Raw genomic sequence first — 25,754 nt, 5'->3', positions numbered from 1 at the left:
TGTGGGGAATGGACGAGCGCAGATGACGAGCGCAGAGGACAGCGTATAGCCACTTGTGTGGGGAATGAATGAGCGCAGATGACGAGTGCAGAGGACAGCGTATGGCCACTTGTGTGGGGAATGGACGAGCGCAGATGACGAGCGCGGAGGACAGCGTATGGCCACTTGTGTGGGGAATGAACGAGCGCAGATGACGAGCGCAGAGGACAGCGTATGGCCACTTGTGTGGGGAATGGACGAGCGCAGATGACGAGCGCAGAGGACAGCGTATGGCCACTTGTGTGGGGAATGAACGAGCGCAGATGACGAGCGCGGAGGACAGTGTATGGCCACTTGTGTGGGGAATGGACGAGCGCAGATGACGAGCGCGGAGGACAGTGTATGGCCACTTGTGTGGGGAATGGACGAGTGCAGATGACAAGCGCGGAGGACAGCGTATGGCCACTTGTGTGGGGAATGGACGAGTGCAGATGACAAGCGCAGAGGACAGCGTATGGCCACTTGTGTGGGGAATGGACGAGCGCAGATGACGAGCGCGGAGGACAGTGTATGGCCACTTGTGTGGGGAATGGACGAGTGCAGATGACAAGCGCAGAGGACAGCGTATGGCCACTTGTGTGGGGAATGGACGAGCGCAAATGACGAGCGCGGAGGACAGTGTATGGCCACTTGTGTGGGGAATGGACGAGCGCAGATGACGAGCGCAGAGGACAGCGTATGGCCACTTGTGTGGGGAATGGACGAGCGCAGATGACGAGCGCAGAGGACAGTGTATGGCCACTTGTGTGGGGAATGGACGAGCGCAGATGACGAGCGCAGAGGACAGCGTATGGCCACTTGTGTGGGGAATGAACGAGCGCAGATGACGAGCGCAGAGGACAGCGTATGGCCACTTGTGTGGGGAATGGACGAGCGCAGATGACGAGCGCAGAGGACAGCGTATGGCCACTTGTGTGGGGAATGAACGAGCGCAGATGACGAGCGCAGAGGACAGTATATGGCCACTTGTGTGGGGAATGGACGAGCGCAGATGACGAGCGCAGAGGACAGCGTATGGCCACTTGTGTGGAGAATGAACGAGCGCAGATGACGAGCGCAGAGGACAGCGTATGGCCACTTGTGTGGAGAATGGATGAACGCAGAGGACAGCACGGAAGACAGCGTATGGTTATTTATGTGGGGAATGAACGAGCGCAGATGACAAGCGCAGAGGACAGCGTATGGCCACTTGTGTGGGGAATGGACGAGCGCAGATGACGAGCGCAGAGGACAGCGTATGGCCACTTGTGTGGGGAATGAACGAGCGCAGATGACGAGCGCAGAGGACAGTATATGGCCACTTGTGTGGGGAATGGACGAGCGCAGATGACGAGCGCAGAGGACAGCGTATGGCCACTTGTGTGGAGAATGAACGAGCGCAGATGACGAGCGCAGAGGACAGCGTATGGCCACTTGTGTGGAGAATGGATGAACGCAGAGGACAGCACGGAAGACAGCGTATGGTTATTTATGTGGGGAATGAACGAGCCTGGAGGACGAGTGCAGATGAAAAGCGCAGAGGACAGTGTATGGCCACTTGTGTGGGGAATGAACGAGCTCGGAGGATGAGCGCAGACGGCGAGCGCGGAGGACAGCTCGGAGGATGAGCGCAGACGGCGAGCGTGGAGGACAGCTCGGAGGATGAGCGCAGACGGCGAGCGAGGAGGACAGCTCGGTGGATGAGCGCAGACGGCGAGCGCGGAGGACAGCTCGGAGGATGAGCGCAGACGGCGAGCGCGGAGGACAGCTCAGAGGATGAGCGCAGACGGCGAGCGAGGAGGACAGCTCAGAGGATGAGCGCAGACGGCGAGCGTGGAGGACAGCTCGGAGGATGAGCGCAGATGGCGAGTGTGGAGGACAGCTCGGAGGATGAGCGCAGGACGAGTGCAGAGTAAGCTTGTTTTTGACAGAGAAAATCAATAACATGGAAAGGACGTGCAATAGAGGAAGACCCCCAGGTCGTACCCTCGAGAGACTCCGGGCCCCCCTCAATATTTCCGAATCTGCAACTCTCCTCTTAATATGTCCAACTCTGTACGTCCCTCAGTACAACAGACATTGCCCCTTCTTATACGCCTGAGAAACTCCACATCCCCCCACTCAATATGTCCGAATCTGCCCCTCTTCCCCCAATACATCCGACACTGCAGGTCCCTCAATATTTCTGACACTGCCCCCTCCTCGGTGCCCCCGAGAAACTGCAGGGTCCACAATCAAGTCACCCGAATCTTCCCCTCAATCCTCAGTACACCCAACACTGCCCTCCTCCTCAATGTGCGCAAAACTGCCCCTCCCTAAAATGTGCAGAAAACTGCCCCTCTCCCCCCCAAATACGTCCAACACTGTCCCCCTCATCAATACGTGCAAAACTGCCCCTCTACCCAATACACCACACACTGTCCTCATCCTCATTATGTGCAAAACCGCCCCTCTCCCCCAAATACACCCAACACTGCCCTCCTCCTCAATGTGCGCAAAACTGCCCCTCCATCCAATATGCAGAAAACTGCCCCTCTCCCCCCAAAATACATCCAACACTGTCCCCCTCATCAATACGTGCAAAACTGCCCCTCTACCCAATACACCACACACTGTCCTCATCCTCATTATGTGCAAAACCGCCCCTCTCCCCCAAATACACCACACACTGTCCTCCTCCTCATTATGTGAAAACTGCCCCTCCATCCAATATGCAGAAAACTGCCCCTCTCCCCCCAAATACGTCCAACACTGTCCCCCTCATCAATACATGCAAAACCGCCCCTCTACCCAATACACCACACACTGTCCTCATCCTCATTATGTGAAAAACCGCCCCTCTCCCCCAAATACACCACACACTGTCCTCCTCCTCATTATGTGCAAAACCGCCCCTCTCCCCCAATACACCACACACTGTCCTCATCCTCATTATGTGCAAAACCGCCCCTCTCCCCCCAATACACCACACACTGTCCCCCTCATCAATACGTGCAAAACCACCCCTCTACCCAATACACCACACACTGTCCTCCTCCTCATTATGTGCAAAACTGTCCCTCTCCCCAATACACCACACACTGTCCTCCTCCTCATTATGTGCAAAACTACCCCTCTCCCCCAATACACCACACACTGTCCTCCTCCTCGTTATGTGCAAATCTGTCCCTCTCCCCCAATACACCACACACTGTCCTCCTCCTCGTTATGTGCAAATCTGCCCCTCTCCCCCAATACACCACACACTGTCCTCCTCCTCATTATGTGCAAAACTGCCCCTCTCCCCCAATACACCACACACTGTCCTCCTTCTCATTATGTGCAAAACTGCCCTTCTCCCCAATACACCACACACTGTCCTCCTTCTCATTATGTGCAAAACTGCCCTTCTCCCCAATACACCACACACTGTCCTCCTCCTCATTATGTGAAAATCTGCCCCTCTCCCCCCAATACACTACACTGTCCTCCTCCTCATTATGTGCAAAACTACCCCTCTCCCCCCAATACACCACACACTGTCCTCCTCCTCATTATGTGCAAATCTGCCCCTCTCCCCAATACACCACACACTGTCCTCCTCCTCGTTATGTGCAAATCTGCCCCTCTCCCCAATACACCACACACTGTCCTCCTCCTCGTTATGTGCAAATCTGCCCCTCTCCCCAATACACCACACACTGTCCTCCTCCTCATTATGTGCAAAACTACCCCTCTCCCCCCAATACACCACACACTGTCCTCCTCCTCATTATGTGCAAATCTGTCCCTCTCCCCCAATACACCACACACTGTCCTCCTCCTCATTATGTGCAAAACTGCCCCTCTCCCCCAATACACCACACACTGTCCTCCTCCTCATTATGTGCAAAACTGCCCCTCTCCCCCAATACACCACACACTGTCCTCCTTCTCATTATGTGCAAAACTACCCCTCCTCCCCAATACACCACACACTGTCCTCCTCCTCATTATGTGCAAAACTGCCCCTCTCCCCCAATACACCACACACTGTCCTCCTCCTCATTGTGTGCAAAACTGCCCCTCTCCCCCAATACACCACACACTGTCCTCCTCCTCATTATGTGCAAAACTGCCCCCCTCCCCCAATACACCACACACTGTCCTCCTCATTATGTGCAAAACTACCCCTCTCCCCCCAATACACCACACACTGTCCTCCTCCTCATTATGTGCAAAACTGCCCCTCTCCCCCAATACACCACACACTGTCCTCCTTCTCATTATGTGCAAAACTACCCCTCCTCCCCAATACACCACACACTGTCCTCCTCCTCATTATGTGCAAAACTGCCCCTCTCCCCCAATACACCACACACTGTCCTCCTCCTCATTGTGTGCAAAACTGCCCCTCTCCCCCAATACACCACACACTGTCCTCCTCCTCATTATGTGCAAAACTGCCCCCCTCCCCCAATACACCACACACTGTCCTCCTCATTATGTGCAAAACTACCCCTCTCCCCCCAATACACCACACACTGTCCTCCTCCTCCTCATTATGTGCAAAACTGCCCCTCTCCCCCAATACACCACACACTGTCCTCCTTCTCATTATGTGCAAAACTACCCCTCCTCCCCAATACACCACACACTGTCCTCCTCCTCATTATGTGCAAAACTGCCCCTCTCCCCCAATACACCACACACTGTCCTCCTCCTCATTGTGTGCAAAACTGCCCCTCTCCCCCAATACACCACACACTGTCCTCCTCCTCATTATGTGCAAAACTGCCCCCCTCCCCCAATACACCACACACTGTCCTCCTCATTATGTGCAAATCTGCCCCTCTCCCCAATACACCACACACTGTCCTCCTTCTCATTATGTGCAAATCTGCCCCTCTCCAAAATACACCACACACTGTCCTCCTCCTCATTATGTGTAAATCTGCCCCTCTCCCCCCAATACACCACACACTGTCCTCCTCCTCGTTATGTGTAAAACTGCCCCTCTCCCCCCAATACACCACACACTGTCCTCCTCCTCATTATGTGTAAATCTGCCCCTCTCCCCCAATACACCACACACTGTCCTCCTCCTCGTTATGTGTAAAACTGCCCCTCTCCCCCCAATACACCACACACTGTCCTCCTCCTCATTATGTGTAAATCTGCCCCTCTCCCCCAATACACCACACACTGTCCTCCTCCTCATTGTGTGCAAAACTGCCCCTCTCCCCCAATACACCACACACTGTCCTCCTTCTCATTATGTGCAAAACTGCCCTTCTCCCCAATACACCACACACTGTCCTCCTTCTCATTATGTGCAAAACTGCCCTTCTCCCCAATACACCACACACTGTCCTCCTCCTCATTATGTGAAAATCTGCCCCTCTCCCCCCAATACACTACACTGTCCTCCTCCTCATTATGTGCAAAGAAGGGAATTTTGTTACTTACCGTAAATTCCTTTTCTTCTAGCTCCTATTGGGAGACCCAGACGATTGGGTGTATAGCTACTGCCTCCGGAGGCCACACAAAGCATTACACTAAAAAGTGTAAGGCCCCTCCCCTTCTGGCTATACACCCCCAGTGGGATCACTGGCTCACCAGTTTTAGTGCAAAAGCAAGAAGGAGGAAAGCCAATAACTGGTTTAAACAAATTCACTCCGAAGTAACATCGGAGAACTGAAAACCATTCAACATGAACAACATGTGTACCCGAAAAACAACCAAAAATCCCGAAGGACAACAGGGCGGGCGCTGGGTCTCCCAATAGGAGCTAGAAGAAAAGGAATTTACGGTAAGTAACAAAATTCCCTTCTTCTTCGGCGCTCCATTGGGAGACCCAGACGATTGGGACGTCCAAAAGCTGTCCCTGGGTGGGTAAAGAAATACCTCATGTTAGAGCTGCAAGACAGCCCTCCCCTACGGGGAGGCAACTGCCGCCTGCAGGACTCTTCTACCTAGGCTGGCGTCCGCCGAAGCATAGGTATGCACCTGATAATGTTTGGTGAAAGTGTGCAGACTCGACCAGGTAGCTGCCTGGCACACCTGTTGAGCCGTAGCCTGGTGACGCAATGCCCAGGACGCACCCACGGCTCTGGTAGAATGGGCCTTCAGCCCTGATGGAACCGGAAGCCCAGCAGAACGGTAGGCCTCAAGAATTGGTTCCTTGATCCATCGAGCCAGGGTGGCCTTAGAAGCCTGCGACCCTTTGCGCTTACCAGCGACAAGGACAAAGAGTGCATCCGAGCGGCGCAGGGGCGCCGTGCGGGAAATGTAGATTCTGAGTGCTCTCACCAGATCCAACAAATGTAAATCCAATTCATATCGATGAACTGGATGAGGACAAAAGGAAGGTAAGGAGATATCCTGACTGAGATGAAAGGGGGATACCACCTTAGGGAGAAACCCCGGAATCAGGCGCAGCACTACCTTGTCTTGGTGAAACACCAGGAAGGGAGCTTTGGATGACCGCGCTGCGAGCTCGGACACTCTCTGAAGAGACGTGACCGTTACCAAAAAGGCCACTTTCTGTGACAGTCGAGAAAGTGAGAAAAAACATCCCTCAGAGGCTCAAAGGGCGGCTCCTGGAGAGCAATTATTACCCTGTACAGATCCCATGGGTCTAACGGCCTCTTGTACGGAGGGACAATGTGACCAACCCCCTACAGGAACGTGCGTACCTGAGGAAGTCGTACTATGCGCTTCTGAAAGAATACAGACAGCGCTGGGACTCATCCGTTAAGGGAGCCGAGCGACAAACCTTTTCCCAAACCAGAATGCAGGAAGGAAGAAAAAGTAGGCAATGCAAATGTCCAGGGAGACACTCCCTGAGCAGAGCGCTAAGATAAGAATATCTTCCACGTCTTGTGGTAGATCTTGGCAGACGTCGGCTTCCTAGCCCGTCTCATGGTGGCAATGACGTCTTGAGATAATCCTGAAGACGCTAGGATCTCGGACTCGATGGCCACACAGTCAGGATCAGGGCCGTAGAATTCAGTGGAAAAAACGGCCCTTGGGACAGTAAGTCTGGCCGGTCTGAGAGTGCCCACGGTTGGCCGACCGTGAGATGCCACAGATCCGGGAACCACGACCTCCTCGGCCAGTCTGGGGCGACGAGGATGGCGCGGCGGCAAGCGGAGCTGAGCTTGCGTAGCACTCTGGGCAACAGTGCCAGAGGTAGAACACATAGGGTAGCTGGAACTGCGACCAATCCTGAACTAGGGCGCCTGCCGCCAGAGCACTTTGCTCGTGAGACCACGCCATGAAAATCGGGACCTTGTTGTTGTGCCGAGACGCCATTAGGTCGACATCCGGCATCCCCCAGCGGCCACAGATTTCCTGACACCATTCTGGGTGCAGAGGCCATTCCCCTGCGTCCATACCCAGGCGACTGAGGAAGTCTGCTTCCCAATTTCCTACGCCCGGGATGTGAACTGCGGATATGGTGGATGCTCTGTCTTCCACCCACATCAGAATCCGCCGGATTGCCTGGTAGGCTTGGCGATGCGTGTTCCGCCTTGGTGGGTGATGTATGCCACCGCTGTGGAATTGTCCGACTGAATTCGGATCTGTTTTCCTTAACATTGATCTGAAGGATGGACTCCTCTGAAGAGAGTCCTTGACCGTCTGAGAAGGGAAACGTTCCTGTCTAGGGACGTCGACTCCCCAACCCATTGGCAAAGCATGTCCTATTGAAGTGGACGCAGATGAAACTGCGCGAAAGTGACTGCCTCTGCATGAGGCGTCTTAAGGGGTGCGACTGGCCTTGAAGGAGAGACTGCACCCCCGTCTGTAGTGAACGCTGCTTGTCCAGCGGAAGCTTCACTATCGCTGAGGGAGTGTGAAACTCCATGCCCAGATATGTCAGCGATTGGGTCGGTGCCCGATGTAACCTTGAAAGTTGATGATCCACCCGAAACTCTGGAGAGTCTCCAGCGCCACGTTCAGGCTGTGTTGGCATGCCTCTTGAGAGGGTGCCTTGACAAGTGGATCGTCCCAGTAAGGATCACAGAGTGACCCTGAGAGTGCAGGACTGGTCCCACTGCTGCCCTGAACTTGGTGAAAACCCGTAGGGCTGTCGCCAGACCGAAGGGCAGGGCTACGCACTGAAGATGCTCGTCTTCAATAACGAAAACGTAGCAAACGCTGGTGCTCTGGAGCAATCGGCACGTGGAGAAAAGCATCCTGATGTCTATTGATGCTAGGAAATCTCCTTGCGACATTGAGGCAATGACGGAGCAGAGGGTTACATCCGGAACCGCCTGACCTTCACGTGCTTGGTGAGCAGTTATAGGTCCAGAACGGAACGGAAAGAGCCACCCCCTTTTTTGGCACCCCAATCAGATTGGAGGAAAAAACCGTGTCTTGTTCCTGAAGAGGAACAGGGATTACCACTTCTTCTGCCTGCAGAAGAGCATCGGCTCGGTGGGGGGAGGGGGGGGGGGGGGAAGTTCTGAAGAATCGAGTCGGAGGACGAGAACAGAGCTCTATCCTGTACACGTGAGACAAAATGTCTCTCACCCACCGGTCTGTGACCTGTGGCAGCTAAATGTCGCCAAGCGGGAGATTCTGCCACCAACCGCGGATGCGGAGAGAGAGAGCTGAAAGTCATGAGGAGACCGCCTTGGTAGCGGTTCCTCCTGCTGCCTTCCTTGGGCGTGAATGAGCCCGGCCGGAATCTGAGCCCCTCTGAGCCTTTTGAGCCCTTTTAGATGAGTACAATTTTGACTTGCCCGAGCCTGGGAAGGACCAACCTCGACTGTCCCCCCAGGACAGCATTACTAGGGTAAGTCGCAATGCAGACATTGCGAGGTTAAGGACACCACCTGCGGCACAGATGTACATGTGCTCAAGACCAGCTGCGCAAGCCCAGCTGAAATAGGATAGAGTGCCCATACGGCTGCGAATGCCGGAGCAACCGACACGCTGATAGCTTCACAGACAGATTTCAACCCGAGGTCTATCTGTCTGTTAATGGCATCTTTAAGTGAGATCCCATCTTCACTGCAACTATGGATCTAGCCGCAAGCCTGGAGATTGGGGGATCCACCTTTGGACCCTGGGTCTAGCGCTTTACCACGTCAGGGGAAAGGGATAACGTGTATCCTTAAAACGTTTGGAGAAAACGCTTATCTGGTAAGCGTGGTGTTTCTGAACTGCTTCTCTGAAGTCAGCGTGGCCAGAAAAATACGCAATATACGCATGAGATACTGAAAAAGGATTTCTCCTGCTGTGAAGCTGACTCCTCCACTGGGGGAGCTGAGGGAGCAATATCCAACATGCCATTGATGGACGCTATAAGATCATTCACTATGGCGTCACCATCCGGTGTATCCGGATTGAGAGCGATGTCAGGACCAAAGCCCTGATCAGCTACGTCTGCCTCATCATACAGAGAGTCCTTACTGGGACCTTGACCAGTGATGAAGCCGAGTGTCGCACCCAGCGAGCTAGCTTAGGCTGTCTGGGACTGCCGTCCGTGTCAGAGCCTTCACCCTGGAATGCCTGGGACCCCCCCGGAGCACTGATTACGTTCCAAATGAGGGTGGCCAGGGAGCATTAGGGTACCTTCACACTTAGCGATGCAGCAGCGATCCGACCAGCGATCTGACCTGGTCAGGATCGCTGCTGCATCGCTACATGGTCGCTGGTGAGCTGTCAAACAGGCAGATCTCACCAGCGACCAGTGAACAGCCCCCAGCCAGCAGCGACGTGCAAGCGACGCTGCGCTTGCACGGAGCTGCCGTCTGGCAGCTGCGGAGACTGGTAACTAAGGTAAACATCGGGTATGGATACCCGATGTTTACATTAGTTACCAGCGCACAGCTGTGTGTGCAGGGAGCAGGGAGCCGCGCACACTGAGCGCTGGCTCCTTGCTCTCCTACCATAGCTACAGTACACATCGGGTTAATTAACCCGATGTGTAATGCAGCTACATGTTCAGAGAGCAGGGAGCCGCGCACACTGCTTAGCGCTGGCTCCTTGCTCTCCTAGCTGCTGTACACATCGGGTTAATTAACCCGATGTGTACAGCAGCTACATGTGCAGAGAGCCGGAGCCGGCAGCACAGGCAGCGTGAGAGCTGCAGAGGCTCGTAACTAAGGTAAATATCGGGTAACCACCTTGGTTACCCGATGTTTATCTTGGATACAGCTTACCTCAGCTGTCAGATGCCGGCTCCTGCTCCCTGCTCGCTTCATTTGTCGCTCTCTCGCTGTCACACACAGCGATCTGTGTGTCACAGCGGGAGAGCGGCTTTGAAGAAAACGAACCAGGGCTGTGTGTAACGAGCAGCGATCTCGCAGCAGGGGCCAGATCGCTGCTCATTGTCACACACAGCGAGATCGCTAATGAGGTCACTGCTGCGTCACAAAAAGCGTGACTCAGCAGCGATCTCGGCAGCGAGCTCGCTGTGTGTGAAGCACCCCTAACTCAAGATTGCCCATGGCCTGTCTGGACTGCAAAGTCTCTATCCCATGACAATCTATCAGCCGAAACTGCAACTCCGTCCCTGTCCCTGGACAGGGTTCACAGATGGTTCCTTTGGCCACCTCTAGTAGAGACCCCGGCTGATGCACACAATGGGGGTCAGTGGAACCTGCCGGTGGAACAGTCTCACATGCAGGAAAAAACAGCATAGGAAGCCTTGTTGCTTTTTTGCTGCTGTATTCAAGCCATCTATGCAATGTATAGCATACAAGCATAAACACTTCAGCACATGCAATACAAGCAGCATAGAAAGCCTGTGCCTTGGCACCCTTGCTTTTTTGCTGCTGTTGTCCAGCCCTCTAGGAGAATATAGCCCAGAGTAGCGACCGTACAGTGCAATGTATGGCATACAAGCATAAGTACAAATGAACACTTCAGCACATGCAGTACAAGCAGCCTATAAAGCCTGTGCCTTGGCACCCATGCTTTTTTGCTGCAGTTGTCCAGCCCTCTAGGAGAATATGGCCAAGAATAGCGACCGTACAGTGCAATGTATAGCATACAAGCATAAGTACAAATGAACACTTCAGCCATGCAATACAAGCAGCCTAGAAAACCTGTGCCTTAGCACCCTTGCGTTTTTGCTGCTGTTATCTCGCCATCTAGGAGGGCATATAGCCAAAGATAGCGACCTACAGTGCAGTGTATAGCATACAAGCATAAAATACAAATGGACACTTCGGTATTTAGTGGGGTCAGCACTTCAGGTGCTGCTTACCGCCCGCCTATAACGCGGGTGTGTGGTCGCCAGAGCCCTGTGTTGGTTGCCCAGAGCATGTCTCCGTTCCCCAGCTCGGACTGCGTGCAGGAATGGCTGCCGGCGTCCTTCTCCAGCTCGTGTGACGAGGGGCGGGCCGTGGGCGTGCCCCAGACAAGAGCGGGAAACTGGCGTCCCACTGTGTCCAGTGAAGGGGGCTGGAGAATGCAAAGCAGACTCCAGCTCTCGGCGCTGACTGTCTGTACAGCGTCCCGCCTCTCCCCTGACTGGCAGGGCTGGAGGCGGGAACGAAACGAAAACTAGGCCGCAAAGCCGGGGACTCAAGTAATAAGCGCGGCCGTCCATGTGCACGGCCCGCGCGGAAGTCCCCGGCGCACCACAAGTCCCAGCCGCGCCACAATGTAAAAAACACCCAGCAGCGGCCGGCGCGGCAGTTCCCAATACATAAATTCACTCAGCTAAGCTGCAGTGAATAATAGCACGAGCGCTCCGCGCTGTCGCCCCCGGCGCACTAACACTCCCAGCAATGCTGGTGTGTGTGTGCGCGCTTGCCCGGGGACACAGAGTACCTTAATGTAGCAGGGCCTGTCCCTGACGATACCCAGCTCCATATCCAGCAGGTTCTCTGGGTCTGTGGATGGAGCCCGGTCTCAGTGCCTGGAGACCTGTAAGATCCCACTTCACCCAGAGCCCTGAGGGGGGATGGGGAAGGAAAACAGCATGTGGGCTCCAGCCTCCGTACCAGCAATAGGTACCTCAACCTTAACAAACACCCGACAAAAGTGGGGTGAGAAGGGAGCATGCTGGGGGCCCCATATGGGCCCACTTTTCTTCCATCCGACATAGTCAGCAGCTGCTGCTGACTAAAAACAGTGGAGCTATGCGTGGATGTCTGACCTCCTTCGCACAAAGCAGAAAACTGGTGAGCCAGTGATCCCACTGGGGGTGTATAGCCAGAAGGGGAGGGGCCTTACACTTTTTAGTGTAATGCTTTGTGTGGCCTCCGGAGGCAGTAGCTATACACCCAATCGTCTGGGTCTCCCAATGGAGCGCCGAAGAAACTACCCCTCTCCCCCCAATACACCACACACTGTCCTCCTCCTCATTATGTGCAAATCTGCCCCTCTCCCCAATACACCACACACTGTCCTCCTCCTCGTTATGTGCAAATCTGCCCCTCTCCCCAATACACCACACACTGTCCTCCTCCTCGTTATGTGCAAATCTGCCCCTCTCCCCAATACACCACACACTGTCCTCCTCCTCATTATGTGCAAAACTACCCCTCTCCCCCCAATACACCACACACTGTCCTCCTCCTCATTATGTGCAAATCTGTCCCTCTCCCCCAATACACCACACACTGTCCTCCTCCTCATTATGTGCAAAACTGCCCCTCTCCCCCAATACACCACACACTGTCCTCCTCCTCATTATGTGCAAAACTGCCCCTCTCCCCCAATACACCACACACTGTCCTCCTTCTCATTATGTGCAAAACTACCCCTCCTCCCCAATACACCACACACTGTCCTCCTCCTCATTATGTGCAAAACTGCCCCTCTCCCCCAATACACCACACACTGTCCTCCTCCTCATTGTGTGCAAAACTGCCCCTCTCCCCCAATACACCACACACTGTCCTCCTCCTCATTATGTGCAAAACTGCCCCCCTCCCCCAATACACCACACACTGTCCTCCTCATTATGTGCAAAACTACCCCTCTCCCCCCAATACACCACACACTGTCCTCCTCCTCATTATGTGCAAAACTGCCCCTCTCCCCCAATACACCACACACTGTCCTCCTCCTCATTATGTGCAAAACTACCCCTCCTCCCCAATACACCACACACTGTCCTCCTCCTCATTATGTGCAAAACTGCCCCTCTCCCCCAATACACCACACACTGTCCTCCTCCTCATTGTGTGCAAAACTGCCCCTCTCCCCCAATACACCACACACTGTCCTCCTCCTCATTATGTGCAAAACTGCCCCCCTCCCCCAATACACCACACACTGTCCTCCTCATTATGTGCAAAACTACCCCTCTCCCCCCAATACACCACACACTGTCCTCCTCCTCCTCATTATGTGCAAAACTGCCCCTCTCCCCCAATACACCACACACTGTCCTCCTTCTCATTATGTGCAAAACTACCCCTCCTCCCCAATACACCACACACTGTCCTCCTCCTCATTATGTGCAAAACTGCCCCTCTCCCCCAATACACCACACACTGTCCTCCTCCTCATTGTGTGCAAAACTGCCCCTCTCCCCCAATACACCACACACTGTCCTCCTCCTCATTATGTGCAAAACTGCCCCCCTCCCCCAATACACCACACACTGTCCTCCTCATTATGTGCAAATCTGCCCCTCTCCCCAATACACCACACACTGTCCTCCTTCTCATTATGTGCAAATCTGCCCCTCTCCAAAATACACCACACACTGTCCTCCTCCTCATTATGTGTAAATCTGCCCCTCTCCCCCCAATACACCACACACTGTCCTCCTCCTCGTTATGTGTAAAACTGCCCCTCTCCCCCCAATACACCACACACTGTCCTCCTCCTCATTATGTGTAAATCTGCCCCTCTCCCCCAATACACCACACACTGTCCTCCTCCTCATTATGTGTAAAACTGCCCCTCTCCCCCCAATACACCACACACTGTCCTCCTTCTCGTTATGTGTAAAACTGCCCCTCTCCCCCGAAGTTCGTACCAGGAGCCAGTGACCGGGCCCTGGAGCCTCCTCTACCCAGTGAAGTTGTAGACAGGCCAGACCCTGCGCTGTACAAGGCTCGAGGCTGTAGATGCTGGAGAAGATGCTGATCATCGGTGAGTACGAGTTTTAGAAAAAGAAGTAGACATAATATATGGGGAACGCTCACCCAGAAGACCTCCGAATGTTATTGCAGGTGACAGGGCTGCAAAATAGATGAAAATGACCGCGGCCATGCATTGTGGATCTAGGGCATCACGAAAATCACTTGCGTATTTTGGATAACGCCGCTGGATATCTCGCACAAGACCTCCGAATGGCCGGCCCGTCCTACGCAGAGGATCATCTCCACCATCACCGGATACTGCAGCTTTTATCAGGAGAGCTACAATGGAGAAAGACAGCAATGAGCCAGGTGAAGCAGGGAAGAAGAAGAGAGAGGTTATCACACAGAAGACAGAGAAGGCAACCTGTTTCTGGGGTGGTGCTCGCCTCCTCCAGGACCTTCTTCTCCGGCCCTTGGCGTCGTCTCAGCATTTCTCGTTGGAACAGAGCTACAGAGCGTAGGAGCTCTTCTCCCATCACCTCCGAGGGCGGCAGCACAATGCTGCAGTCTAGGAACTCATTAATCGCATTTAGGAGATCTTGGCGATCATCAGCAAGGTAGGCAGCCTCGTGGAAGGACTGAGGAGGAGACATACAGGGAGGGTCAAAACGGAGAAAGAGGGACTGGGCCTAAAGGTAAAGGAACAAGGAGGAGGCATACAAGGACGATAAAAACAGAGAAGCAGGTACTGGGCCTAAAGGTAAAGAAACAAGGAGGAAACATACAGGGAGGATCAAAACTGGAAAGGAAGGACTGGACCTAAAGGTAAAGGAACGAGGAGGAGACATACAGGGAGGATCAAAAGAAGAAGCAGGGACTGGGCCTAAAGGTAAAGGAACGAGGAGGAGACATACAGGAAGGATCAAAACTGGAAAGGAAGGACTGGACCTAAAGGTAAAGGAACGAGGAGGAGACATACAGGAAGGATCAAAACTGGAAAGGAAGGACTGGACCTAAAGGTAAAGGAACGAGGAGGAGACATATAGGGAGGTTCAAAACTGGAAAGGAAGGACTGGACCTAAAAGGTAAAGGAACGAGGAGGAGACATACAGGAAGGATCAAAACTGGAAAGGAAGGACTGGACCTAAAGGTAAAGGAACGAGGAGGAGACATATAGGGAGGTTCAAAACTGGAAAGGAAGGACTGGACCTAAAGGTAAAGGAACGAGGAGGAGACATATAGGGAGGTTCAAAACTGGAAAGGAAGGACTGGACCTAAAGGTAAAGGAACGAGGAGGAGACATACAGGAAGGATCAAAACTGGAAAGGAAGGACTGGACCTAAAGGTAAAGGAACGAGGAGGAAACATACAGGGAGGATCAAAACTGGAAAGGAAGGACTGGACCTAAAGGTAAAGGAACGAGGAGGAGACATACAGGGAGGATCAAAAGAAGAAGCAGGGACTGGGCATAAAGGTAAAGGAACGAGGAGGAGACATACAGGAACGATCAAAACTGGAAAGGAAGGACTGGACCTAAAGTTAAAGGAACGAGGAGGAGACATACAGGAAGGATCAAAACTGGAAAGGAAGGACTGGACCTAAAGGTAAAGGAACGAGGAGGAGACAAATAGGGAGGTTCAAAACTGGAAAGGAAGGACTGGACCTAAAGGTAAAGGAACGAGGAGGAGACATACAGGAAGGATCAAAACTGGAAAGGAAGGACTGGACCTAAAGGTAAAGGAACGAGGAGGAGACATATAGGGAGGTTCAAAACTGGAAAGGAAGGACTGGACCTAAAGGTAAAGGAACGAGGAGGAGACATATAGGGAGGTTCAAAACTGGAAAGGAAGGACTGGACCTAAAGGTAAAGGAACTAGGAGGAAACATACAGGGAGGATCAAAACTGGAAAGGAAGGACTGGACCTAAAGGTAAAGGAACGAGGAGGAAACATACAGGGAGGATCAAAACTGGAAAGGAAGGACTGGACCTAAAGGTAAAGGAACGAGGAGGAGACATACAGGAAGGATCAAAACTGGAAAGGAAGGACTGGACCTAAAGGTAAAGAAACGAGGAGGAGACATACAGGGATGATCAAAACTGGAAAGGAAGGACTGGACCTAAAGGTAAAGGAACGAGGAGGAGACATATAGGGAGGTTCAAAAGAAGAAGCAGGGACTGGGCCTAAAGGTAAAGGAATTAAGAAGAGACATACAGGAAGGATCAAAAGAAGAAGCAGGGACTGGGCCTAAAGGTAAAGGAACGAGGAGGAGACATACAGGGAGGATCAAAACTGGAAAGGAAGGACTGGACCTAAAGGTAAAGGAACGAGGAGGAGACATACAGGGAGGATCAAAACTGGAAAGGAAGGACTGGACCTAAAGGTAAAGCAACGAGGAGGAGACATATAGGGAGGCTCAAAACTGGAAAGGAAGGACTGGACCTAAAGGTAAAGGAACGAGGAGGAGACATATAGGGAGGTTCAAAAGATGAAGCAGGGACTGGGCCTAAAGGTAAAGGAATTAAGAAGAGACATACAGGAAGGATCAAAAGAAGAGACATACAGGAAGGATCAAAAGAAGAAGCAGGGACTGGGCCTAAAGGTAAAGGAACGAGGAGGAGACATACAAGGACGATAAAAACAGAGAAGCAGGTACTGGGCTTAAAGGTAAAAAACGAGGAAGAGGCATACAGGGAGGATCAAAAATTGAAAGGAAGGACTGCACCTAAAGGTAAAGGAACGAGGAGGAGACATACAGGGAGGATCAAAACTGGAAAGGAAGGACTGGACCTAAAAGGTAGAGGAACGAGGAGGAGACATACAGGGGGGATCAAAAGAAGAAGCAGGGACTGGGCCTAAAGGTGAAGGAACGAGGCGGAGACATACAGGGAGGATCAAAAGAAGAAGCAGGGACTGGGCCTAAAGGTAAAGGAACGAGGAGGAGACATACAGGGAGGATCAAAAGAAGAAGCAGGGACTGGGCCTAAAGGTAAAGTAACGAGGAGGAGACATACAGGGAGGATCAAAAGAAGAAGCAGGGACTGGGCCTAAAGGTAAAGGAACGAGGAGGAGACATACAGGGAGGATCAAAACTGGAAAGTAGGGACTGGCCTAAAGGTAAAGGAATGAGGAGGAGACATACAAGGACGATAAAAACAGAGAAGCAGGTATTGGGCCTAAAGGTAAAAAACGAGGAAGAGGCATACAGGGAGGATCAAAAATGGAAAGGAAGGACTGGACCTAAAGGTAAAGGAACAAGGAGGAGACATACAGGGAGGATCAAAACTGGAAAGGGAGGATCAAAACTGGAAAGGAAGGACTGGACCTAAAAGGTAAAGGAACGAGGAGGAGACATACAGGGAGGATCAAAAGAAGAAGGAAGGACTGGACCTAAAGGTAAAGGAACGAGGAGGAGACATACAGGGAGGATCAAAAGAAGAAGCAGGGACTGGGCCTAAAGGTAAAGGAACGAGGAGGAGACATACAGGAAGGATCAAAAGAAGAAGGAAGGACTGGACCTAAAGGTAAAGGAACGAGGAGGAGACATATAGGGAGGTTCAAAAGAAGAAGCAGGGACTGGGCCTAAAGGTAAAGGAATTAAGAAGAGACATACAGGAAGGATCAAAAGAAGAAGCAGGGACTGGGCCTAAAGGTAAAGGAACGAGGAGGAGACATACAGGGAGGATCAAAACTGGAAAGGAAGGACTGGACCTAAAGGTAAAGGAACGAGGAGGAGACATACAGGGAGGATCAAAACTGGAAAGGAAGGACTGGACCTAAAGGTAAAGCAACGAGGAGGAGACATATAGGGAGGCTCAAAACTGGAAAGGAAGGACTGGACCTAAAGGTAAAGGAACGAGGAGGAGACATATAGGGAGGTTCAAAAGAAGAAGCAGGGACTGGGCCTAAAGGTAAAGGAATTAAGAAGAGACATACAGGAAGGATCAAAAGAAGAGACATACAGGAAGGATCAAAAGAAGAAGCAGGGACTGGGCCTAAAGGTAAAGGAACGAGGAGGATGTCATGATGTATTTTACTTTCTCACTGTATTTGCTGTAATACTATGTCAGGATGTGATGTCACTTTCCTTTGGTTGTACTTACTGAACACTTTGAAATGTCTTGGGATGTAAGTAACCATACCTTCCCCCCATCTCCTGTGTCTCTGGGCCCATAATGCAATTATCTCCTGTCCACACAGCCAGGGGAACTTCTCATTGTTTCGTAAGCAGTGGATAACGCCAACTACACAAACCTGTAGACATCTCGGAGCCAACCTTCTAGAATCTTCTAGTGGGCCCAACCATTGCATAGACCCCTACCCTTGAGGGGCGGGCCCACGAGCTCAAACAATTCACTCCTGTTTCTAAATGCAGTTGGGAGTTGAGTTTTTGAAGAGGAAGGGAGCGAGATCTGAATCTGCGGACAGACCTCGCCGTCCAGTGGATTGTGTGGGATTTCTGGGACTCTGAAAAGGACTATTACGTTGTGATCTGGCACTTTGGATTATCGGGAGGTGCCCCCGAATCTGTTTTATTTGGACTTGTCGTGTGCTGTTCCTGTATTCCTGTTAGTAAACCTGTTGGATCATCCTCGGCCTGTTGTCTCTCTTTGCTCTGATGTACACCCCGTCACAAACTGGTGGCAGCAGCGGGATCAGAGCAGAAGAAATGGAGGACAACAGCCAATCGACGTCTGAAACCAGAACCTCAGGATACAGGAACTGGACTGTGGCGAGTCTACAAACAAAGGCCCGTGAATTAGGTGTCGGCTACAAAGGACTCTCTAAGGAGCAACTAATTGAGGCATTGGAACACGCTTGCCTGCAAGATGGCACCGAGGAACAATTTCCACAGCAAGGGGAGCAAAGACGGGAGCCGGAGGTGAATACCCAAAAAAGTCAATGGGTTGTGTGGTACAAGGAAAAGATGGCACTGCTTGGAGATGAGGCCACCATAGAAGATAAGAGGGAGGCCATGCGTGGAGCTGAAGAGAAGGAGCGCAGGATGGAGGAGATGGCATTGCTGGATAAGCAGCTCGCTGTGGAAGCCGCGAGAGGTTCCAGACAGACTGTAACCCCAGCACCCATCATGAGGGAACTTCCCAGAGTGTCCCGCAAAGACTTCAAGCAGTTTAATGAGGCTGCTGGTGACATTGAGGGCTTCTTCCAGGACTTTGAGCATCAGTGTCGATTAATGGAAGTCCCAGAAAGGGAGCGCGTCCGGCATCTGGTTGGGCTCTTAGAGGGTGGAGCTGCTGCAGCCTATAGAGCTATGGACCCTCGGTGGAACTGTGAGTATGCGGACATTAAACAGACTATTCTAGAACATTATGCTGTAACGCCAGACACTTACAGGACTCAGTTCCGTACTCTAGCATGTGATGAGGAAGTGTCCTTCAAGATGTATGCCCACAAACTCAAACATCTGTGGCATCGTTGGTTGGAGGCAGAGGAGGCCTTAACCTTGGAGACCGTCCTCCAGGTCCTCCTAAAAGAGCAGTTTTACTTCAAGTGCCCCGCTGAGATCCGGGAATGGGTGCGTGAAAGGAGACCAGCCACTGTGGAGGAAGCTGCAGCTCTAGCTGATGAGGCTCTCACCATCAAGCCTCAGTGGAAAAAACTACTACCCAGTGAGAAAAAAAACACCAACCCCCCAACGCTGGTGGCCCTTGGTCCTTCTGGCCCCAATGTTCACCATCACCCTAGACCGTCAACTCATGGGGACCTTCGTGTGACTGTGCCTCGCATTACTCATGCTCCACCTTTGGGAATACGACGCGGAGGAAGAATCCCAGAGCGCAGATGTTATGGATGTGGGCAGCCTGGGCACATGCAATTCCAATGTCCAGGTGTTCGTAGACAGAACAGCTACAGACCACCTTTGCCTGTTCATTACCTACAGACACCTTCACCAGGAGAAGAGCTGGATTCTGTGCCTGATGACTTGCCAAGTGACTCAGATATCCTGGCTCCCCTACCCGGAGTCTATGGGGTGCGAGCTCCAGCCACCTGTTCTTCTGATCTTCAGGACAAACATCTACAGGAGGTCGTGCTGGATGGCCAAAAAGTTGTTGGCTTCCATGACACTGGGGCTTTCCTCACCATAGCCGATCCCCGAGTAATTCAACCACAAGCAATTCAAAAGGGACCAGGAATTGCCATTGAACTGGCAAGAGGTACCCAGAGATATATTCCAAGAGCGAGTGTGACCCTGGATTATGGCTTTGGGGCAAAACAATGTGTGGTCGGTGTGATGAGCGGCCTCCCTGCAGACGTTCTTCTAGGAAATGATGTGGGGAATCTTCATTGCCACTTTGTCGGTGCGGTAACCAGAAGTCAAGCCAAGAGAGCAGCCCATGTGGACGTGTACAACCCATCCATGGAACTGAGGCCACCAGAACTGCCATTACAGCCGGTGAGTGATTCTTCTTGTGGGGATAATATGAATGTTACTTGGGATAAAGTTCAGTTTAGACAAGAAGTAGAGACTGACCCCACCCTTGCTAGTTTTAGAACTCGGGCTGAAATAGGGCAGCTAGGGGAAAACGGAGAAAGAATTATCAGAGAAAATGGACTTCTGTATAGGGTTGCCAATGCCGACTCCCTAGATAAGCCCTGGACTTATAGCAAACAGCTGATTGTTCCTCAGAAGTACAGAATTCCCCTATTACACCTGGCTCATGACATTCCTACGGCTGGCCATCAAGGCAAAACCCGCACCGAGAGACGATTGACTCAAACTTTTTATTGGCCGGGGATTTCCCAAGCAGTGGCGCATTTCTGCCGAACTTGTGACATATGTCAGCGTAGAGGGCGACCCGGAGATCACCCAAAGGCACCCCTGCAACCGCTCCCTATAATAGAAGAACCCTTTCAAAGAGTAGCTGTTGATATCATTGGACCTCTGGCTAAACCAAGTAAATCTGGAAAGCAGTACATTCTCACTGTTGTGGACTACGCCACCCGATATCCAGAAGCCGTGGCCTTGTCAAGTATCTCTGTAGCCAAGGTGGCCGAGGCCTTGGTTATTATTTTTACCAGAGTAGGATTCCCCAGTGAGATCTTGTCGGACCAAGGCTCCCAGTTTATGTCAGAGTTGGTCCAGTGTCTGTGGCGCACCTGTGGAGTACGAGCGATCCGAACGACCCCGTATCATCCCCAAACAAATGGACTTTGTGAACGATTCAACGGCACTCTGAAGAATATGCTGAGGGCCTTCACGGACCGAGATTCAGACTGGGAGAAGTACCTACCCCATCTCTTGTTTGCCTATCGGGAAGTTCCCCAGGAGTCCACTGGGTTCTCCCCCTTTGAACTACTCTATGGAAGAAAGGTCCGAGGACCCTTAACCCTGCTCAAGGAATACTGGGAGGGGCAAGTTGAAGATACAGGAACCCCTGTTGTCCCTTATGTCCTAAAGCTGCGAGAAACCTTGGCCCAACTTGCTAGTTTTGCACAGAGTCATTTGCGTATGGCTCAAACCAGACAGAAGACATGGTATGACCGTAACGCACGCTATCGGGAGTTTGTAGAAGGACAACAAGTCTTAATGATTGTTCCCCATCGGCAGAATAAACTGCAGACCACATGGGAGGGTCCCTTCCGGGTTCTCAGAAAACTGAATGATACCAATTACCTTCTTGCTTTAGATGATCAGGGGCTAAGGCAAAAGACTGTCCATGTGAATATGATTAAGGAGTACCATGACCGGAACATTCCAATGATAGCAAGCTGTCGGTTGGCTTCAGAAGATGGTCAAGAGGATGAGGACTCTCTACCTGATCTCGTGGAAGCAGCGAGAGCCCCATCCACTGTGGAACAGGTTCCCCTGGGAGATTACCTGGACTCCTTACAGAAAATCCAGATGCTGGAAGTGCTTCAACAGAGACGGGCTGCTTTCTCATCCCAACCAGGTCGAACCACCGTCACCCAACATCATGTGGACACTCAGGGCATCCGTCCCATACAACTGGCTCCTTACCGGGTACCTGAATCAGTTCGAAACACCATGCAGCACGAACTGGAGGAGATGTTACAGCTTGGGGTAATCCAGGCCTCCCATAGCCCTTGGGCCTCCCCTGTGGTGTTAGTACCCAAGAAGGATGGGAGTACTCGATTTTGTGTGGACTATCGGCGACTAAACGACCATACCGTCAGCGATCCTTACCCAATGCCTCGTATTGACGAACTTCTAGACCGACTGGCTGGGTCCCGATATGTCACTACCTTGGATCTCAGTAAGGGATACTGGCAGATCCCTCTAACGGATGAAGGGAGAGAACAGTCCGCTTTTATTACCCCCTTTGGTCTGTATGAATTTCTAAGCATGCCTTTTGGAATGAAAAATGCCCCGGCCACCTTCCAGAGAATGGTGGATCAGATCCTCCGGGGATGTGATGACTTTGCTTGTGCCTACTTGGATGATATCGCCGTCTTCAGCCACACATGGGAGGAACATCTGAATCAAGTAGCCATTATTTTGGACCTGATTCTTGCAGCCTGCCTAACTATTCGACCCGATAAATGCCAATTGGGGATGGGGGAAGTCCAGTACCTAGGACATAGAGTGGGAGGAGGGAAGCTCCGACCTGAGCCTGCCAAAATCCAGGCTATTAGAGACTGGCCTGTACCCCAAACTAAGAAACAAGTTATGGCTTTTCTGGGCACTGCCAGTTATTACCGAAAATTTGTTTCTCATTTCAGTACTGTGGCCAAGCCTCTTACCGACCTGACCAAGAAAACAATGCCCCGGCTGGTGATCTGGACTCCAGCCTGTGATGAGGCTTTTAACCGGCTGAAGGATGCTTTGATCTGCGATCCTGTCCTGGCTGCTCCAGACTACAAGAGGAGATTCATTGTGCAAACGGATGCCTCTGCTTATGGACTGGGAGCTGTCCTCAGCCAGGTGAATGCAGCTGGGGACGAGCACCCCATCGCCTATCTCAGCCGGAAACTGCTGGACCGAGAAGTGGCCTATGCAACTGTTGAGAAGGAATGTCTGGCTGTAGTGTGGGCCCTTAAGAAACTACGGCCGTATCTGTATGGACGGGAATTCACTGTGGTTACTGATCACAATCCCCTCACCTGGCTGAACAGAGTCTCTGGGGACAATGGACGCTTACTGCGATGGAGCCTGGCTCTGCAGCCCTATAACTTTACCATACAATATAGAAGGGGCAGCCAACACCAAAATGCAGATGGACTGTCCAGGCAAGAGGAGCCTTGAGTCCTGTCAGCCATGCCTGCGTGTACTTAACCAGCGACCTGTAGAGGTCCCTAGTACGTACACAAGTTGGGAGGGGAAGGAATTGTCATGATGTATTTTACTTTCTCACTGTATTTGCTGTAATACTATGTCAGGATGTGATGTCACTTTCCTTTGGTTGTACTTACTGAACACTTTGAAATGTCTTGGGATGTAAGTAACCATACCTTCCCCCCATCTCCTGTGTCTCTGGGCCCATAATGCAATTATCTCTTGTCCACACAGCCAGGGGAACTTCTCATTGTTTCGTAAGCAGTGGATAACGCCAACTACACAAACCTGTAGACATCTCGGAGCCAACCTTCTAGAATCTTCTAGTGGGCCCAACCATTGCATAGACCCCTACCCTTGAGGGGCGGGCCCACGAGCTCAAACAATTCACTCCTGTTTCTAAATGCAGTTGGGAGTTGAGTTTTTGAAGAGGAAGGGAGCGAGATCTGAATCTGCGGACAGACCTCGCCGTCCAGTGGATTGTGTGGGATTTCTGGGACTCTGAAAAGGACTATTACGTTGTGATCTGGCACTTTGGATTATCGGGAGGTGCCCCCGAATCTGTTTTATTTGGACTTGTCGTGTGCTGTTCCTGTATTCCTGTTAGTAAACCTGTTGGATCATCCTCGGCCTGTTGTCTCTCTTTGCTCTGATGTACACCCCGTCACAGAGGAGACATATAGGGAGGTTCAAAACTGGAAAGGAAGGACTGGACCTAAAGGTAAAGGAACGAGGAGGAGACATATAGGGAGGTTCAAAAGAAGAAGCAGGGACTGGGCCTAAAGGTAAAGGAACGAGGAGGAGACATACAGGGAGGATCAAAACTGGAAAGGAAGGACTGGACCTAAAGGTAAAGGAACAAGGAGGAGACATACAGGGAGGTTCAAAACTGGAAAGGAAGGACTGGACCTAAAGGTAAAGGAACTAGGAGGAAACATACAGGGAGGATCAAAACTGGAAAGGAAGGACTGGACCTAAAGGTAAAGGTACGAGGAGGAGACATACAGGAAGGATCAAAACTGGAAAGGAAGGACTGGACCTAAAGGTAAAGAAACGAGGAGGAGACATACAGGGATGATCAAAACTGGAAAGGAAGGACTGGACCTAAAGGTAAAGGAACGAGGAGGAGACATATAGGGAGGTTCAAAAGAAGAAGCAGGGACTGGGCCTAAAGGTAAAGGAATTAAGAAGAGACATACAGGAAGGATCAAAAGAAGAAGCAGGGACTGGGCCTAAAGGTAAAGGAACGAGGAGGTGACATACAGGGAGGATCAAAACTGGAAAGTAGGGACTGGCCTAAAGGTAAAGGAATGAGGAGGAGACATACAAGGACGATAAAAACAGAGAAGCAGGTACTGGGCTTAAAGGTAAAAAACGAGGAAGAGGCATACAGGGAGGATCAAAAATGGAAAGAAAGGACTGGACCTAAAGGTAAAGGAACGAGGAGGAGACATACAGGGAGGATCAAAAATGGAAAGGAAGGACTGGACCTAAAGGTAAAGGAACGAGGAGGAGACATACAGGGAGGATCAAAACTGGAAAGGAAGGACTGGACCTAAAAGGTAGAGGAACGAGGAGGAGACATACAGGGAGGATCAAAAGAAGAAGCAGGGACTGGGCCTAAAGGTGAAGGAACGAGGAGGAGACATACAGGGAGGATCAAAAGAAGAAGCAGGGACTGGGCCTAAAGGTAAAGGAACGAGGAGGAGACATACAGGGAGGATCAAAAGAAGAAGCAGGGACTGGGCCTAAAGGTAAAGGAACGAGGAGGAGACATACAGGGAGGATCAAAAGAAGAAGCAGGGACTGGGCCTAAAGGTAAAGGAACGAGGAGGAGACATACAGGGAGGATCAAAACTGGAAAGTAGGGACTGGCCTAAAGGTAAAGGAATGAGGAGGAGACATACAAGGACGATAAAAACAGAGAAGCAGGTACTGGGCCTAAAGGTAAAAAACGAGGAAGAGGCATACAGGGAGGATCAAAAATGGAAAGGAAGGACTGGACCTAAAGGTAAAGGAACAAGGAGGAGACATACAGGGAGGATCAAAACTGGAAAGGAAGGACTGGACCTAAAAGGTAAAGGAACGAGGAGGAGACATACAGGGAGGATCAAAAGAAGAAGGAAGGACTGGACCTAAAGGTAAAGGAACGAGGAGGAGACATACAGGGAGGATCAAAAGAAGAAGCAGGGACTGGGCCTAAAGGTAAAGGAACGAGGAGGAGACATACAGGGAGGGTCAAAAGAAGAAGCAGGGACTGGGCCTAAAGGTAAAGGAACGAGGAGGAGACATATAGGGAGGATCAAAACTGAAAAGGAAGGACTGGACCTAAAGGTAAAGGAACGAGGAGGAGACATACAGGGAGGATCAAAACTGGAAAGGAAGGACTGGACCTAAAGGTAAAGAAACGAGGAGGAGACATATAGGGAGGTTCAAAAGAAGAAGCAGGGACTGGGCCTAAAGGTAAAGGAACAAGGAGGAGACATACAGGGAGGATCAAAAGAAGAAGCAGGGACTGGG

The 25,754-nt window shown here is 51.7% G+C and overlaps 2 protein-coding genes across 7 annotated transcripts in view; one reads left to right on the top strand and one right to left on the bottom strand.

Annotated features, from left to right (window-relative positions):
- The window catches only part of LOC142243730 (uncharacterized), a 1,240,762-nt gene that overhangs the window by 777,558 nt on the left and 437,450 nt on the right, over positions 1-25,754 (top strand). The gene's annotated exons all lie outside the window — the stretch shown is intronic.
- Positions 1-25,754, bottom strand: part of SLC4A2 (solute carrier family 4 member 2) — a 262,381-nt gene that overhangs the window by 88,759 nt on the left and 147,868 nt on the right. The window contains exons 12-13 of the mRNA XM_075315967.1: positions 14,404-14,617; positions 14,103-14,318 (exon numbers count right to left, since the gene is read on the bottom strand). Coding sequence (XP_075172082.1) covers positions 14,103-14,318; positions 14,404-14,617 — 430 coding nt within the window. The remainder of the gene's footprint in view (positions 1-14,102; positions 14,319-14,403; positions 14,618-25,754) is intronic.

Source organism: Anomaloglossus baeobatrachus, chromosome 6, assembly GCF_048569485.1.
Source record: "Anomaloglossus baeobatrachus isolate aAnoBae1 chromosome 6, aAnoBae1.hap1, whole genome shotgun sequence".
In the NCBI taxonomy this organism is placed as follows: Eukaryota; Metazoa; Chordata; class Amphibia; order Anura; family Aromobatidae; genus Anomaloglossus; species Anomaloglossus baeobatrachus.
Note: the sequence above shows the minus strand (reverse complement) of the source record. Positions and strands in the feature narration are given on the sequence as shown.